Here is a 16,694-nt window from a genome sequence, read left to right as displayed (position 1 = left end):
TATTTGATCTTCCCATCTGTAAAATGGGCACTGCCAACTCCAGTCGAAAGAACAAAAGCAAGACACTCGCATCCAACCAGGAAGGGCAGCCGCTCGGAAATTACTGCTTCCCTTTCCTCCAAGCTCATTTCCCGGAGACAGGAAGTGCAGAGAGTCTGCCCTCTCTACCACCTGCTGCCCACCCTGCAGGGCCTGGTCACTGGGCCATGAAGGGCAGCTCCAGGAACTAGCGACAGGGATGCCAGGAGGGACCCCTGTCTCCCTAGGAGTCAGGGTTAACATGGAGCCCGGGAGACACAGCGTCCTCCCTCCCCATGGCAGGTCTTCCTTCCCCAGCACTCCTTTCTGAACCTCCTTGCTTTGTCCCCTAGCTTTCTGGCCCCACAGGCCACTCCCAGGGCCCACCCTCTTCCTGGGCATGCACTCAGGGAAACTGCCTGCTCCCCAAGTCCACCCTTCGGCCATCCGCCTCCTCGGGATTCCTGGCCTGGGCAGCAGGCAGCGTTCCCTTACTTGTCACCAGATGAGGGTCTCCAGAGCACAGGGGAGGGACCCCTGGCCTGTGATGTGTCCAGTTCTCTGCCATGAGACACTCAGCGTTCAGGAAGAGTATATGAAGCCCATGTGGCCGCCCATCCAAATCTCCAGGAGAAACAGAATTCAAGCCACGGATGCCAGCCACACACACGATCTTCAGTGTTCTGGCAACCACGTTAAAAACCGCAGGAACAGGTGGCATTAATTTTAATATATTTCACTTAACCTAATACAGCCAACAGATTATCAATTCAACCCATAATCAATGTAAAAATGGCAGGTCTCTTACACTATTTTCCTTTCTGTACTAAGACTCCACAACCCACCGTGCAGTTCACACTCACAGCACCTCTCGGTTTGGGTTAGCTCTGCCCGCTGCAGGTGCTCGACAGCCACAGGTGGCCAGTGGCTCCTGTGCTGGACAGTGCAGCTCTAGATCCTCGGTTTTACCTGGGGGTTATGACGGACCCTTGGAGAGCCGCTGATTTGGACCATATTACTTAAGACTCCAGATCATTTTCAGCACCATGTCTACAAGCCACATTTAGGGGTGGATAGGACATGGCTCGATGAGACGGGGGCATCCACTGTAAGGCACTGTTGAGGCCACTGATCCCTACATATGTGTCCCCTTTCTGGGGACTTCCTGGGAACATTTCTCTCAGATTTCACCATCAGAAAGAGCAGAGCTTCTCCTAAGAAATGAATATGCTAGACACACACATCATTCAGACTATTCCAAAAGTACTAACTACTTGTGACCACCAACCCATCCCTCTCCCAGGGTGTCCCTGTCTTACTCACCTGGATCACAGGTACTCAAGGCAGGGATGAACCCCTGACTCAAAGGTAGCCAGCCACTGGCCTGTGGGTCTGCTCAAAAGGATGAGCTGGGCTGCTGGAATTTTCCCCAAGAATGTAGACTTCGGAACTTTTTGGTGCGGGGCCCTGAAGCTTGGAGGTCATGCAGACTTAGGGGCTGGTAAGCTTTTTGGGCCATTTGCAAAGGGAGGAGAGAACAGCGGGATACTCAGGTGGAGGAGACCCCAAGAAAGCAGGAAGGAGAGGGGAGGGTGACAGATACCCAAGTGACTTCAACTCCTGCCCTTTCGGAGGCCTAGGTACCCCACACGCTAGCTCCCCTGCCTGCGTATCCTTCCAATAACTAACTCATCGTGCTTGTGTTTATTTATTCTAAAGTCACATAGAATTGCACTTACTAAAAAAGAATTTATAGAGACAGAAAGACTGGTGGCTGCCAAGGGCTAGGGGAGGGGGAATGGGCAGTGACTCCTTAAATGGATGTGAGGTTTCCTTTTGGGGTGATGAAAAAGTTCTGGCTCCAGAGAGTGATGATGGTTGCACAACGCTGTCAATGTACCAAATGTTACTAACAGTACATTTCATGTTCTGTGTATTTTACCTTAATAAAAAAATATAAAAGAAAAAAGAATTTAATGCGTACCTTTTTTCCCTTGAGCCTGTTCGTTTTATTGTATCCCTTAAAACCAAACGGGCCCTAAACCAACTGATGAACCCCTGTGACAGGCTGAATAATGCCCCCTCCCCAACCTGTGTCACCTGATATGAAAAGAGGGACTTCGCAGATGTGATTAAGGATCATGGGATGGAGAGATTATCCAGGTGGGCCCTAAATGCATACACAAGTGTCCTTATAGGAGAGAGACAGAGGGAGATTTGACTACAGAGAAGGCAGCCCTGCAACTGGGGAGGCAGAGACTGAGAGATGCAGCCACAATCCAAGGAAAGCCTGGGGCTCCCAGAAGCTGGAAGAGGCAAGAAGGGTCTTCCCCTGGAGTCTCCAGACTTGTCAGCCCCGCTAGCACCTTGATTTTAGTCCAGTGAGATGGACTTCAGACTTACAACCTCCAGAACTGTAGGAGAATATATTTCTGAGTATGTGGTATTTTGTTACACAGCCAACGAGAAGCTAATACAGCCCCTCGGTCCCCACCCAACCCACAGTACCTTGGGAGTCTCGCTGTACTGATAAAGAAACACTCAGAGCTGGGAGGTGAACTCGCTCAAGGCTGTGCAGCCAGTGAGCTGGACATGATCCTGCCCAGCCTCCAACGGAGTCTAAGTCAGGTTTCCTGAGGCTGTTGCTCTTGGGATACTCTGAGCTTGTCCCACATCCACAAAGACTCATCCCAAAGCTGAGGAAGCCTCCCTCCCCACAGCCCACTGGGCACCAGGCCGACGTGCAGCAGTTGAAAGAGGGCCCCGTGGTGTCCTTGCCACTTGTCCAGCTGCCGTGAGCAGTGCCCACCATCCCTCCTTGTGACCCTCCCAACAGAAGGGTCACAAGTGGGCAGGAGCAGTGTCAGCCTGTCCTGCAGCAAGGTCCTACTCTGGAAGCCACAGGGGGACAGTCAGGGCTCCCACCCCCAATTGAGCCAACTGGGAGAGGAGCACAGCCCATCTTGGAGGCGGACACCTGCCAGGAAGTACAGGGACACCCACGAGCTGCTGCAGCAGGCAGCCACAGGCAGCACCAGCAGGGAGAAGGGATGTGGTTTCACAGCACCCTTCCTCTCTCTCTCCCTCCCTCTCTCTCTCTGTCTCTCACGCCTACAGCCCCAGCTTCCAGGTCCTGCACTTTCCTCCTGCCAAGCTCCTTGGCCACCACGGAGCCAGGTTGCGAGCGCAAAGCTCAACCTTCCTGCCAACTCTTTTCCAGCCCACCCTGGGCAACACCCTCGTGGGATGCAGCAGATGCTTCCCATCAAATACCAAGAAAAACATCCCTCCCTCTCGGCCGGCTGTGGGCCGGTGGCTGGCCTCCTGCACTGGGGACAGGGCAAGGGTGGGGCAGTCAGAGCTTGGATCTGATGGCAGATAAGCATTTGCCGCTCGCATGCCCAGGGGTCAGCCTGGCTGTCTACCTGTGGGCCGACCTCGAAAAGGTGCTGGGAGCACCCACAAGCCCCTGGGTCCCTGGGGTGAGCAGGCTGGCGGGGGGGGGGGGGTCTCTTCGTGCAGAGCAGCTGCTTGCAGGGGGCTGGCTGTTTGTCACATCCGGTTGACATCTCTCTTCTGGTTCCTTCTCACTTGGCCCAGGAGAACGTGCAGGTGCCCCAATCTCAAAAACAAGTAAACCCCCTTCCTTTGACTAGCTCCTTCCTCCAACTGTGCATTTTCTCCCCCTCTAAACAACCCAACCTCTTAAAAGTGGGTCTACACTGTGGCTTCCATCTTCCCACCACCCACTCACTCCTTAACTCCGTCCCTCTGGCTTCTGCCCATCTCACTATCAAAGCTGAGCTCTTGAAAAAATCCTCAAGGCCAATACCCCGGTCCACCTGACCCTGAGAGCAGCACTTGACATGCCCAAGCCACCCCTCCTTCTGGCTCCACCCCCTCATGCAGGGGTGTAGACAGCTCCCAGGGGGCTCCTCACCCTGACATGTCTCCTGGGGCTCAGCCACCCAGCCCTCCACAGCCCACTGGCCACTGTCCCCTCCTCTGCAGCTACAGCTCTCCCTCCCCTTAAGCACCCATTTTTCTGAAATTCAGGCCCCCACTGCCACCCCTGCTCCCGCCTCACCCCAAGTCCTCCTTGTTGCCTCTTCACAGAATGTCTCCAGTGGGTCCCTTCCTGCCCAGCCCCACAAGCCCCATGGTCGCTCCTCACCAAAGGTCACTTCCCATCCTGCTGTCCCCACCCAGGCTGCCTGCTGACCCTTCCCAGTTTGCCACTCCTTTTCCAAACAGCTCCAGGGGCTCCTGCTGGAGCCTGAGCTCCCCCTTACACTGAGGGAGCACAGCAGTCTGGCCAGCCCGTGGTCAAGCTGGAACTCTTTTCTAAGGATTCTACACTCCTCAGTCAGGCCCCATAGTCTCCCAAACCCCACCTAAAATCTGCTCTGGTATATGTCACCACTTCCAGGAAGCCCTCTGTCATGTGTGACCCCCCCCTGCCCTGCCCTCCAGATGTACCCTGACCTGAAGAACTTGCTTGGCCTCCTCCTAGGCAACTGCCTCAACACCTGTTTGCAGACCTCAGAGGTGAAACAGGACCATTTCCTCCTTTCTAAGAAGTGCTCAGAAGTGCTCGCCCCACCCCCTGGCAGGTTGCATCTTAGCTCATGGACACCTTCAAGATGCCTTTTTTCCCTCTCTTGAAAAGCTATTATTATATCAACAATGTCTTATAAATTATGGGATGATATCTCAACTGAAAGTGAGACCTTACTCCTCTGCAGCCAACTTCATTCTGTACGTGTTGACAGCCAGGCATATCAGCAACTGCAGATAAGCAGTAGCCCCAGGCACACTTCCAACCCAACCCCGCCCTGCCCCTCCCCAAACCCCCCAGCCAATATCACCTCCATCAGCAACTAGTGTGCCCCAGGGCTGCAAACTCTTGGCTGACACAAAACCAGGATCATAAACATCCAGCAACAGGCCCTGCCTTGATTTCGACAAATAAAGACCATGTCTTCCTATTGGGAGATCCAGCCCTGTGAGCGCCAGGTGGGGGCGCTCCAGGCTGCCTATTCACTGTAACACTCACCTCCTGGACCCTTCCCACCACTGAAGCAAGGACACAAACAAACGCTGGGCAGCTAGGATAGTAGGATTTTAAGTCACACAATAAACTTGGTTTGGAATTTAGAAGGGACTGTGGCTCTGAGACCCAGTGTGGGGTGAGGAGTGGGTAGGCAGAAAGAACAGGATTTTGTTTGGCTTCTGGATGCAGGTTTGGTGAAGAGGACAGTTCTCAATCTTGGCTGCACGTAACCATCCTAAGAGGAGCATCCAAAAAACAGATGTCAGAGTCCCAAACGATCCTGATAAAATTTTAGAGCTGAGCGTGCCCTGGAGATACACACGGAGGTGAGTGAGGGTAGGTGGGCGTTCTCTCACTGTCCAAAGAAGCTTCTGTCCCTCTGAGAATTCCTTCATCCTCCTGCCTAGGACCAAAATGAACCAGCACAGCACAAAATCCTTAGCTCAAACCGAGAAAGGAGTTTATGTCCAGGAGATCCACAGAGTTCCTGCTTGAACTGCAGCGAGGGGCTCTGGCCAATTCATTGGGCAATATTTGGGATTTTTATTAAGGGTCTCCACACTGCCTACTGCCTGGCTGGGACTTTTCACCTCCACCTGCCCTGGAAAGGAACAAGGCGGACACCTATGAAGGGGTCCAGAATATGCCACTATAGCATAAAAATTATTTTTGAGCAGAAGGCACTCATTGCTGAAATCTCTTCTCTGAAAAGCAGAGCCTGTTTACCCTACTGCACTAGGAAGACCTCAGTTGTCATAAATCCCCTCTCTGGGTGGGGCCAAGGAGGACTGACTCTCATCACAGTTGCCACACCTAGCACCTAAACAAACAGTGGCACAAAGCTACCCTATCTCCCATCTCTTCTGCTAAGGGCCCATTTATCTTTCCAAAATGTTGTCTGTTTCCCTGTAAGTGCTGTTCTCCCTCCCCACCTATTTCGATGGTATACAAATTCTAACTGCTTCTTTGCATCACATTTTTCTGTGAACTCCCATATGTATGTGATTAAATGTCATTTCTCTTGCTAATCTATCTTTTGTCAGTTTAAGTTGCAAGCCCCCAAAAACAGAACCTAAGAGGGTAGAGGAAAAAGTTTTTCTTCCCAACACCTACAAACCTTCCCCACATCACTGCTGGCAATACAGAACCCTGTTTCTTAAAGTCTATTCAAGCAAGACAACCCACCCTGCAGGATGCTCCCACCCCAAAAGGTTTCCGCAGTCAAATAAATTTGGCAAATGCTATCCTCTACATCGCCCTTTTGGATAGTTACGAATATATATCAGTATTCTAAATGCATTAAATTCTGCAATATGAGTTTTAAAAAACCGAAAAACAAAAAACTAAGCTCTTACATGATCTTTTTTTTTCTTAAAGATGACTGGTAAGGGGATCTATTCCCTTGACTTGGTGTTGTCAGCACCACACTCTCCCAAGTGAGCCTTAGGCCGGTCCTTAAATGATCTTTAATTGTTTCCCAAAAATGATTGTCTGTGGAATCCTTTTGCCCGTAGAATGACTATTAATGGTCCCATAGAGAACACAGTTTGGGAAACACTGGTTTAGACTTACAGGCCCATCACATCTCTCTGCTCCTGCCCTGGGCCTGATGTCAAATAAACCCAGCCTCTCTGGACACAAATTAGCTGGGGGCAAGGTGGAGAGTGCCAGCCCCACAGGTAGGAGGGCTTACCTGGGGCAGCCACAGATCTTGGAATAATATTTTAAAATCCAAATCCCTCAATTACCAAAGGACACAAGAGCGGTCATTGCAACATGGCTTATAAAGGCACAGAACTGAAGACAACCCAAATGTCCATCAAGGGGAAACTAGAAAGCTATGGTATATCTAACCAATACCGTACAGCAGTGAAAACAAACAGACCAGAACTACGGGTACCAGCGCAGATGAATCTCACGCTCACAGATGTCAAACGTAAACTGCAAAAGGATGTTCATATGTGACATGATACTAGTTGTATAATTTTATAACATGCAAAACAACACTATATATTACAGAGAGAAACACAGCTATGTAGCAGAGGTTTCAAGGTATACATGGAAATGATCAGCATGAATCCGGATGTGGCCAAGCCTGGTGGGTGGAGGGATGACACCAGCTGACAGTTACTTCTCAGGCCAGACAGAGGCACCCAGGTGCTCACTATCTGAGATGATGCATATTTTTAAAAACTGAAAGAGACAGGCCGGCCCGTGGCTCACTTGGGAGAGTGTGGTACTGAGAACACCAAGGCCCCGGGTTCGGATCCCATATACAGATGGCCGGTTCGCTCACTGGCTGAGCGTGGTGCTCACAACACCAAGTCAAGGGTTAAGGTCCCCTTACCGGTCATCTTTTAAAAAAAAATAAAATAAAAATAAAAAAAATAAAAACTGAAAGAGAAATCTTTAACTGCATTGGGTTAAAAAAAAAAAAGTCAGTGAGCTCTTCTGTGGCTAACTGGCTGGGTGACCTGGGAGAAATGTCATAACCACCCTGAGCCTCAGTTTACCCACCTGTAAATCGAGGGAAATGAAACCACCTGGCTATCTGGCTGCTCAAGAGGTGGTTGTTCAAACTTCCTGCCCTTCCTTATGCGGTTTCGGGATCTTATGAGTTAAAAACATAAAAGCACTTTGAAAACCACATGAAGCTTCCATCTAAGCAAGGGGGAGCAACCAGGGGCGCCAGGCCTGTTTTCATGACCTAGCAGAAAATCCCCTAGCCACAGGAAGCCTTGTTTTTTCCTCTGGGGTAGAGGCCTAGGTCTCAGGCCTGGGGTCTAATGGGATTTGGGGGCTGCTCCGGCTGATATGAGACTTTTGGCAGCCCTGGACCTGCTCTTGGTAGCCCAGGAGGTGTCTGAAATCCTTCGTCCCTTTAGCAAAGACCCAGGGGCAAATAAAACCCTCACCCATAGCAAACTAAGACGCTTGTTTGAATCGGGCCCAAACCAGCCCAGCCCAGCTCTCTCCCCTTCTCCTTTCTCTCCCCACAGAACCAGGGGCACAGGAAACTGGAGGATGGGAGGCAGCTGAAACATCACTTCTGGCTGTTTATTTGGAGATGGGACACGAACCCACCTTCCCCTCCCGATTCACTCCACAAACCTGGCATCCCTCTGTACCCGGCCCTCCCTGTCCAAGGGCTGCTGATCCCGATCACGAGCCACCCAAGGGCTGGCGGGCTCCACCATCCAGCTTTCCATCTCATCGGGCAACAGGCTTGGCAGCCTGGAGGTCAGAAGGATGAGTTCAAATCTGACTCCCCACTGATGAGGGGAGTGGCTCTGGACAAATTTCTTAACCTTTGAGGGGCAGTTTTCTCATCTGCAAAACGGGGCAAGGGATATCGTGGAGAGTGGAAAGGAAAAGAGATGGCATCCGTGCCCACCGGCCCTGCGCCAGGCACCCAAGCACATGATCCACAGCGTGAGTGTGGGCAGGAAACAGCGGGGGCAGGAGCAGCTGTCCGCCTGGGCTGCGGCCTCGGAGTCGGAAGTGGAAAATGGATAAGCAGAAACTGCTCGCTGACGACGAGTCTCATGTATCTCGGCTTTAACACCCTCATGGTGCATCTGGAAGATCATCTGGGCACGTTCTCTTTTAAAAATACATTAAAAATGTAAAATGCCACAAATACACAATATGCAAGTTAGAAACGGGAACTGGATGATTTCAACCATTATCTGTTCATTCATTCATTCCTGCCTTCCTCTGCTCAAAGCCAATGGACTGAGGGTCTCCTGAGTGCAGGTGCAGTGACAGGTATGGGCCGGGGAGCCTCATGCACATAGGACCTGCCTGCTCGGTCTTAGTGTCAGGGAGGAGACACAAGATTTAAAATACGGCCACAGGGGTGGCTTGTTAGCTCAGTTGGCTGAAGCACAGCTAGATATATACATACATATATATATATACACACACACACACACGTATATAAGGACCTGCAGCACCTGAGAACAGCCCACGGAGGCCCAACTTCTGCGGGGAGCAGGTGTCCTAGGCAGCGGGTCCTGCAGAGGCGAAGGCCCAGAGGCAAGCCTTGGGGAGGCGGTTCAGGAAGTCTGAGAGGAGGGTGTGAAAGGCAGGGGGCAAGCCATGAGGCTGGAGACAGGGAAAGTCATAAAGTGTCATACATAAGGTGCCACCGTGGGCTATTTTTCCAGATCCCAGGAAAAGCCTCCTCCACTGACAGGGAGGACAGCACCTTGCAGGAGGAGCTGGGAAGTCTGGCCTGAACTCCCTGCATGGCCCTGGGCTGGTCACTTAACTCCCCTGGACCTAAGTTTCTCACTTGCAAATCAAGCAGACAAACCCTAGTCTCTTTCAGCTGCAGAATTCTGAGTCTGAAAAACAAAAAACGCAAAAAGGAAGCATGTGCACAGGCCCACATCCTCACCTTTGCTTGTACAAGAACAGGGGCAAGGGTTTTGCTACTGGTTTCTTTCCTACCCAGCCTAGGGGGAGCCTTCTTATAGACTGCAGAGCTGGAAGAGCCTACGGGAGCTCAGAACTTTCCAGGGCTTGAGACACTCAAGGGAATTAATTCCTCCTAAACCTTCCAGGGTAGGGTCACATCTTCCCAACTGTACGAGCTTCCTGTTGCTGCCATAGCAAATGACCACGCACATAGTGACTTACCTCAAATTTGTCATCTTACAGTTCTGGAGGCCAGAAGTCCAACACAGTCCCACTGGGCTAAAATCAAGGTGCTGGCAGGGCTGTGCTCCTTCTGGAGGCTCCAGGGGAGAATCTGTTTTCTTGCCTTTTCCACCCGCCCACATTTCTTGGATCCTGGCTCCGCCCCCCTTCTTTAAGGTCTTTCCCACGCTACATTGCTCAGACACAATCTCTTCCACTTTTAAAAACCCTTGTGATGACACTGGGCCCCAGTTTGGATTATCCAGGGTAATCTCCCTATTTGAAGACCAACTGATTAGCAACCTTAGTTCCATCTCCCACCTCAATACCCCTCTGCCATGTAACCTAACATAGTCCCAGGTTCTGGGGATTAGGACGTGGACATCCCCAGGAGTCATTATTCTGCCATCCCCAGGTCCTCGGTGGAGATCACAGGCCCAGGAGACCACCCACTCAGGAGCTGAAGGACTCCATTCTCCATAAAATTGGGCAGGGGGCCAGGGGGGCGGGCGGGTGTGCAGGGAGTGGTCCTTGCCGCTGCCATGTGGAGCGGCTGAGGTGCTTACAGGCCACCTGGAGCAGAGTCCCACATGCAAAGGGCTCCATAATCACTGCTCCTGCATCGCCAAATCTTAGAAGAACTGACCTCGTCCCGACAGCCTCTCAAAACCCTCCGTTTCCTTTGGTTCCAAGGCCAGGAGCACTGCCTGTAGGACACTTTCCAGAGCCACTCAAGCCCTGGCCCCTCCAAGAGTCATACCCCCAACACGATGCTGTAAGCAGGTGTGTCGTGAACCCACTCACACCTGCCCCTGTGCATGTCCACAGGAGAGGCCATGAGGATGCCCCTTTCAGTGCACGTACAGTGCAGGACAGGGCCAGATGCCGACAATCAGCTGAGGTCGCCAGTGCAAACCAGGAGCTCCCAGCATCCCCTCTGACTCAGGACAGGGCCCAGGAGAAGCTTCTGGAGAAGCCTGACTTTCCTACAGGGAATAGGACTGCAAGACGATGTACGTGAAAGGGGTTGGGGTGGGAGCGCAGCAAAAAGTCCTTCCCAGACTCCATTCTTGGTTCCTGACACATGGTTCTCCCAGGCACTATTGGGGTTCTCTTAGGCTCCCCCAGCCTGGCCTCCCTCTCCACTATGTGGTCTCCTCACCAGAACCATCAGGAGGCCAGAGAGGTCAACAATCCCTCATCTGGCGCTGACAGGCAGGAGGTCATCCCACCTCACCAAGCGACCTCCAAGAGTACAGAGAGCCCCCCTTCCTCCAAGAGAGACAGTCAGGTACATCAAGGCACCCCTACCTGTCCAGCAAGATGAATTTTCTATCAGTGAGCCCTGGCCATTCTGGCTTCTCCACAGGGAGGTCCCAGGGGCCGGGGGGTGGGGGGAGGCATGAGGAAGAGGGGGTCATTACTCTGTCCCTGGGAACCAGGCCACTAGTCCTGGACTCGGGCCAAACCACAGAGGCCTCACTTCTCTCTTGGACTTCTTGCTTTTCAAGCACTCTGCACCAGGCGTCCTTGTTTCCATCAGTCTGGCCCTGCTGGTGTTGGGCAGCCACAGCCTGGGAGAGGCCGAGGTGCCCTGAGCCACAGCAGCTCCCCACGAGGTGTCCAGGGTGAGAGGCTGCCCCGGGGGCAGGAGGTCTGGGCCACGGGCCTGGTTGGCTGTGTGGCCTTGGGGAGGTCACTTTGCCTCTCTGGGCATCTGGTTTCCTCCTCTGTAAATTGAGGGAGTGGAGCCAGGTGATCTGCATGATCCACGTGAGCCTGTGACTTGTCCAGGGCATACTGCCTCCTGCACCCCTCCCTCGTCAGCCCCAAGCAAACCTTGCAGAACCCACTCACACCCTCCTGCCTAAGAAACACTGGGGGAAGTTCCTGACACTGTGCCCCAAACAGTGGCACCCTGGCCTTCTCCCTGGTATTCTCCGCCAAGCACAGAGGGTCAGCTCGCCGTGCAGGAGCCCTCATGGGGCTTCCAGTCACTCCTAAGACTGGAGCTGGCTGCCGGGAAGCGGCGTTTGCCCACCTCCGCCCCAGTGCAGCAAAACAGGAGACCGTAGGTGGCAGGGGACACAAGAAGCCAGGCCATTCCCGCCAGCAGGGGCGGGAGGAAGCCAGCACGTGATTCCAGCCTGAGGTTCTGGGGGGGAAGGGCAAGCCGCAGGCAAAGGGAAGCAGGGCCCCCCAGGCGCTCAAACTGTGGGGGGATGGGAAGGGCTCCTGCCTGACACCCCCACGGGCTGGCTGCAGCCCAGGGCCTCCAATGACTCCGGGAGGACCCCGCCCCCAGCCCATCTCAGGGGAGAAAGTGAGCTCTTTGCTTTGCCAAATCCCAGTAATGAATCCCACATTCATTCCATCCCTTCTGCTTATTGGAAACCCTCCCTCCACCTTCTGAATTTGCTCTGAACAGCTGGCCTGCAGAAGTCTTGGAATGAAATATGCAGGGTGGCTCCGAGGAGGTGCCTGTGCAAAAGAGCTCTCTGCATCCCCCACCCACCCCTTCCTCTGAAGATAAGGCCTCTCTGTTCCTGCCCTTTCCCTGGGAAAGCTGGAGAGAGGGCCACACATTAACTCTTTCATGCATCAGCTTCCTGCAGGCTGCCTCATTCCCCCCATCCAGGCCTGCAGGGTGGGAAAGGGATCCAGCCAAGCTGAACTCCAGCCCAACCAAGATGAGCAACCTAGCGTGGCCGGCAGAGCACTCACACATAAACATGCGCACCGGTCTAGAGAGCAAAAGAACGTATGCTTGCCTCTCTCTGGGCCCTGCAGCAACACTTGCAAGTTCTAGCCCCGCATGCAGCAAACGGTGTAAGCATTTTGCAGGTGGACAAAAGGGACACCCCCAAGAGGTCCGTGCGTACCAATCGCACAGAGGCAGTGCTCTGAAGTGAACATGTTCAGATCCCCACAGTGGCACTGGCAAGCTTGTGCTACTCATCTGAACATGCCCAACACACACACGATAAAGACAACACAGTGACCTCCCACAGACGGCTGCGAGACCAGGGCAGAAGTGAAAGACCAGAGCAAAGGCACCCATAAAACTACACCAACTCCAGTTACCAAGAATACCTATCGTCATGCCAAAGGGTGTCACAGCTCCGCATGTTGTGTTAACATCTTGCTGGAATGACGTGTGTGAGATTGGGCTGCACTGATGAGCGGCCACCAACCAGCACCTCCAGCCCCACCCAAGGATGCCATTCTGCTTCCCATCAGGCGCAGAGCTGGTGGCACTGAGAGCTATGGCCACCACAGTGGCTCTAATTCTCTCTCCACCTGAGCATGGGCTCTGCAGTCTGAGAGGACAGGAGAGGAGGACACGGAGCTACCACATGGAACCAGGGCCTGGGAAACATACTCCAGTTTATATGTGTCGCTTGTAACAGAATACCTGAAACGGGGTAATTTACAAAGAAATGAAATTTATCTCTTCAAAGTTATTCGAAGGCTGGGAAGTCCCCCCAGTCCCGGGGGCACATCTGGTGAGGGCCTTGTTCTAGGTGAGAACTCTCTACAGGGTCCCATGGTGACAAGGGTATCACATGGTGAGAATGGCAAGAGGGCATTAACATGCTCACTTGCCCTCCTTATAAAGCCACCAGTCCACAACCATGATAACCCATTAAACCATTAACCTATTACCCCATGAATGGATTAATCCATTTACCTCTTAAAGGCCCCAACTTTTAAATACCATAATCAAATGTCCCACCCTTTCAACACTGTTACAATAGGGATCAAGTTTCCAATACATGAATTTTAGGAAAACATTCAACCTATAGCAAGCTCAACCACTAACCCACTGTGTGACCCTGGCCAAGTCACTGCACCTCTCTGGGCCTCAGGTTCTCCACTGTAACACAAGGGAGCTGAATCAGAGGGCTGGCCATGGTTAGGAATGGGGGCTCTGGAGCCAAGCTTCCTGAATTCAAACCCTCCCCCTGCCTTACCCACCAGCTGTGTGGCCTTGGGCAGGTTACTTAACCTCTCCGTGCCTTGGGTTCCTCATCTGTGAAATGGGAATAACAGAATCAACCTCACAGGGTTGTTGGGAGGATTAAATGAGATACTTACTCCAAGTAAAGAAGCCCTAGTTACCTTCATTGGGCATCACCACCACTGTCACGGTCACCAGGGTCCCCCTCTGGCCCTGACAGCCTGATGCCTTCGCAGATGAAGGGTGAGCATCCCTGCTTCCTCCACAGCCCTCTTTTCCTCTCTTACCTCCAATGATGGTGGCCACAGCTGGAGTCTAGTCCTAGTTAAAGTGACCGACCACCCTCCTGACTAGGGTCAGAGATCCCAAGTCTGGCACCTGTGGTCCAGATGCAAGAAGGTTGAACCATCTCTCTTTGTTTTCATCGAACGCACACTTTTCACTCCCTCCTCCAAGTAAGTCTTTGCTTCATGTGCAAGAGCAAATACCAATCCTCAAGTCCAGGATGGGGCTGCAAAGAATGCCTTGGATTTGAGGTTTGTTAGAATGAGGGGGTCATGTTACAGGTGCTGTCAGGGTACCCCGGAACTGCAGAGCTGTCTGCAGCCCATGGATGGTCCCCTGGAGGCCAGTGGGGCCCTGCCCACCTCCACCCATCACACCGCTCGGCCAACTGGTAAGAAAAACAGGCTGTAAATTCAGAGCCAACGGGTTCACGTGCTAGGTTCAACAGACCAAGGAAAGATTTGCAAAATGTGTAAAGCAACAGAGATCTTACACCGGCATCAGCAAACCGTCCTATGGATGGTGGGCAGCCACTCTACCAACTGCTGTGATGTTCCTGGACACTCTGTGATATGGACAGGGTGAAATGAGGGCCAGGGAGGTTACGTAACATGCCCCAGGCCACACAGCTGATGGGTGCGGGAGCCATCCTAGAGCCAGCCTGAGCCATGCTGTCACCAGGCTGCATGATGGTATTCTAGAGAACCTTCTGCAGAAAGCAGGCCCAAGAGCTTCCAATCAGGAGCTGCCCCAATTGATGGGGAGGGGCCCTACCTCTACAAGCACATGCCTCCTGGAGACAGCTCCACGGAGAGCAAGCCCACAAACACCAAACCCAGGGCCCTTCGATAAAGAATGGGAAATGTGAAAAACTTACACACACAGAGAACAGATGCAGCTTAGAATTTCTAATGAACCAGACACACACACACACACACACACGCACGCACACACACACTCAAAATGTCTGGTTTTCGAAGGCCAAAAGACTGTGCTGGGAAGCCCCCCGATCAGGCGAGGCCCCACAGCAAGCTACCCTCTCTGCCCGTTACCAGCAAGGGGCGGAAGGACTTAATTAGTACCATACGGGGCGGCGAGAACCAGAGGAAGGGGGCAGAAAAGGAAAACAGGCAACATAAATGGCCTGGGAGGGTGGGCTGGGAGACCAAGGAGGAAAGGGCAGGGGTGCACTCCCATCCAGAGAGTCTGACCGGGGTGCAGGGGGCAGCCCCATCCCCTCACTCTTCCTCTGCAGATTTATTCCAGCAGCTCATTACCCACAGCCTGCAGCGGGCAGCTAGATTCGGCACAGAGGCTAGACTCCAGCTCCAGCCCAACCCCTCCCGAGCTCTAGAAAGTGGCCAGAGAGTGCCATGGGATGCAGCTGCTGTTTCCGGAGAGGCCGAGCAGGACTCGAGGGTTGGGTGGAAAACAGCTGGAGCTCAATCCAGGCTGGCTGCCTCAGGCACAGGAGCAGCTCAATGACATGAGTGCCACATGCCAGCCCCGGCCCTAACCAGACATGGGCCTGAAGGAGGGTTCCCTGAGCAGACACCTTGGTGGCTCCCCTCGTCAAACCCCACCTATCCTAGTGAACCCCCCTCTCTGCTCTGCCTGACCACCACGTGCTTTGGGGCAGGAGCCACCAAGCCAGGTCTCAGCCCATGGCCAGCGGCTGGGAGGCAAAGCTGCCCGGTGACCCATGAGGGAGGGCCCTGAAGTGCTTCTCAGGAAGGTTTCCTGGCTCAAGGAAGAGGCTCACAGGAAGGGAGCCCATCCTTCCTCTGAATGTGGCTGTGTTGGCGTACGCTGCAGCACCATGTGATCCTGGGGACACAGAGGCTGAGGATGGCAGGACAGAGGGTCCTCCCTAGCATCCAGGAGCAGCCTGGGCTCAGGGTGTCCCATTTAGGGCAACAGTAAATTCTCTTTAGAGTTTAAGCCACTTTGAATTGGGTTTTTTGCTCCTAGAAGCCAAAAGCGTCCTGTTTGTTTGTTTGTTTTTGTCTTTTTCGTGACCAGCACTCAGCCAGTGAGTGCATCGGCCATTCTTATATAGGATCCGAACCCGCGGCGGGAGTGTCGCTGCGATCCCAGCGCCGCACTCTCCCGAGTGCACCACGGGCTCGGCCCAAAAGCGTCCTGTTAGAGCAGCCCAGGGCACCGCAGGCCATGGTGGCGAGGCACGGAAAGCCATCCACAAAGAGCAGGGGACCTTCCCACTTGCAGACTCAGCCCTGCAAAGGGCCGTCCAGACACCACCCCATGCCCACACTGCCACCTTCTCAGAGCCCAGGGGGACAGAAGCGCCCAGGAGAGGGAACTGCAGGGGGCCGGCCGCCTCGTGGGAAAAGGAACTGTAGTCTGAGCCGAGGCTCCCAAGTCAGCAACCCTGTGTTCCCGCTGCCGCAGCAGTCTCCTGTTGATGGCTTCCAGAAAAAGCATTCCGTCTCAGGGTCCTGAGATCCAAGCATGTTCTTGGAAGAGACACTACGACAAACGCTAACCCTGAGTGCGTGCTGTGGGCACAGCTCCCAGCACCGCACATGCACCCCCGGTCCTCATCGCCCTCCTCCTTGAACAGATTAGGAAACCAGGCACAGAGGGGTTCAGCAGACTGCCCCAGGTCACACAGCATGAGAGCTGTCCCCTTCACTGCTGGCCTTCCACGTGTCCCTCCTGCTCGGTGGGGCAGCCTGGTGGTCCCGTCACCCCCGACCCTGGGGTCAGGGA

The 16,694-nt window shown here is 53.4% G+C and overlaps 1 protein-coding gene across 3 annotated transcripts in view; it reads right to left on the bottom strand.

The window, feature by feature from the left end:
- SEPTIN9 (septin 9) overlaps nucleotides 1-16,694 on the bottom strand; it is a 148,749-nt gene that overhangs the window by 41,491 nt on the left and 90,564 nt on the right. The window contains exon 1 of one of the 3 annotated variants that reach the window (XM_063080270.1): nucleotides 8,183-8,258. The exons of the other annotated variants lie outside the window; for them this stretch is intronic. Within the exon in view, the coding sequence (XP_062936340.1) occupies nucleotides 8,183-8,189 (7 nt within the window). The 5' untranslated portion in view covers nucleotides 8,190-8,258. Of the gene's footprint in view, nucleotides 1-8,182; nucleotides 8,259-16,694 lie in introns of those variants that run through there. 3 annotated transcript variants of the gene reach the window in all.

This window comes from Cynocephalus volans, chromosome 16 (genome assembly GCF_027409185.1).
Source record: "Cynocephalus volans isolate mCynVol1 chromosome 16, mCynVol1.pri, whole genome shotgun sequence".
Taxonomy (NCBI): domain Eukaryota; kingdom Metazoa; phylum Chordata; class Mammalia; order Dermoptera; family Cynocephalidae; genus Cynocephalus; species Cynocephalus volans.
This window is presented reverse-complemented; position numbering and strand designations above follow the sequence as displayed.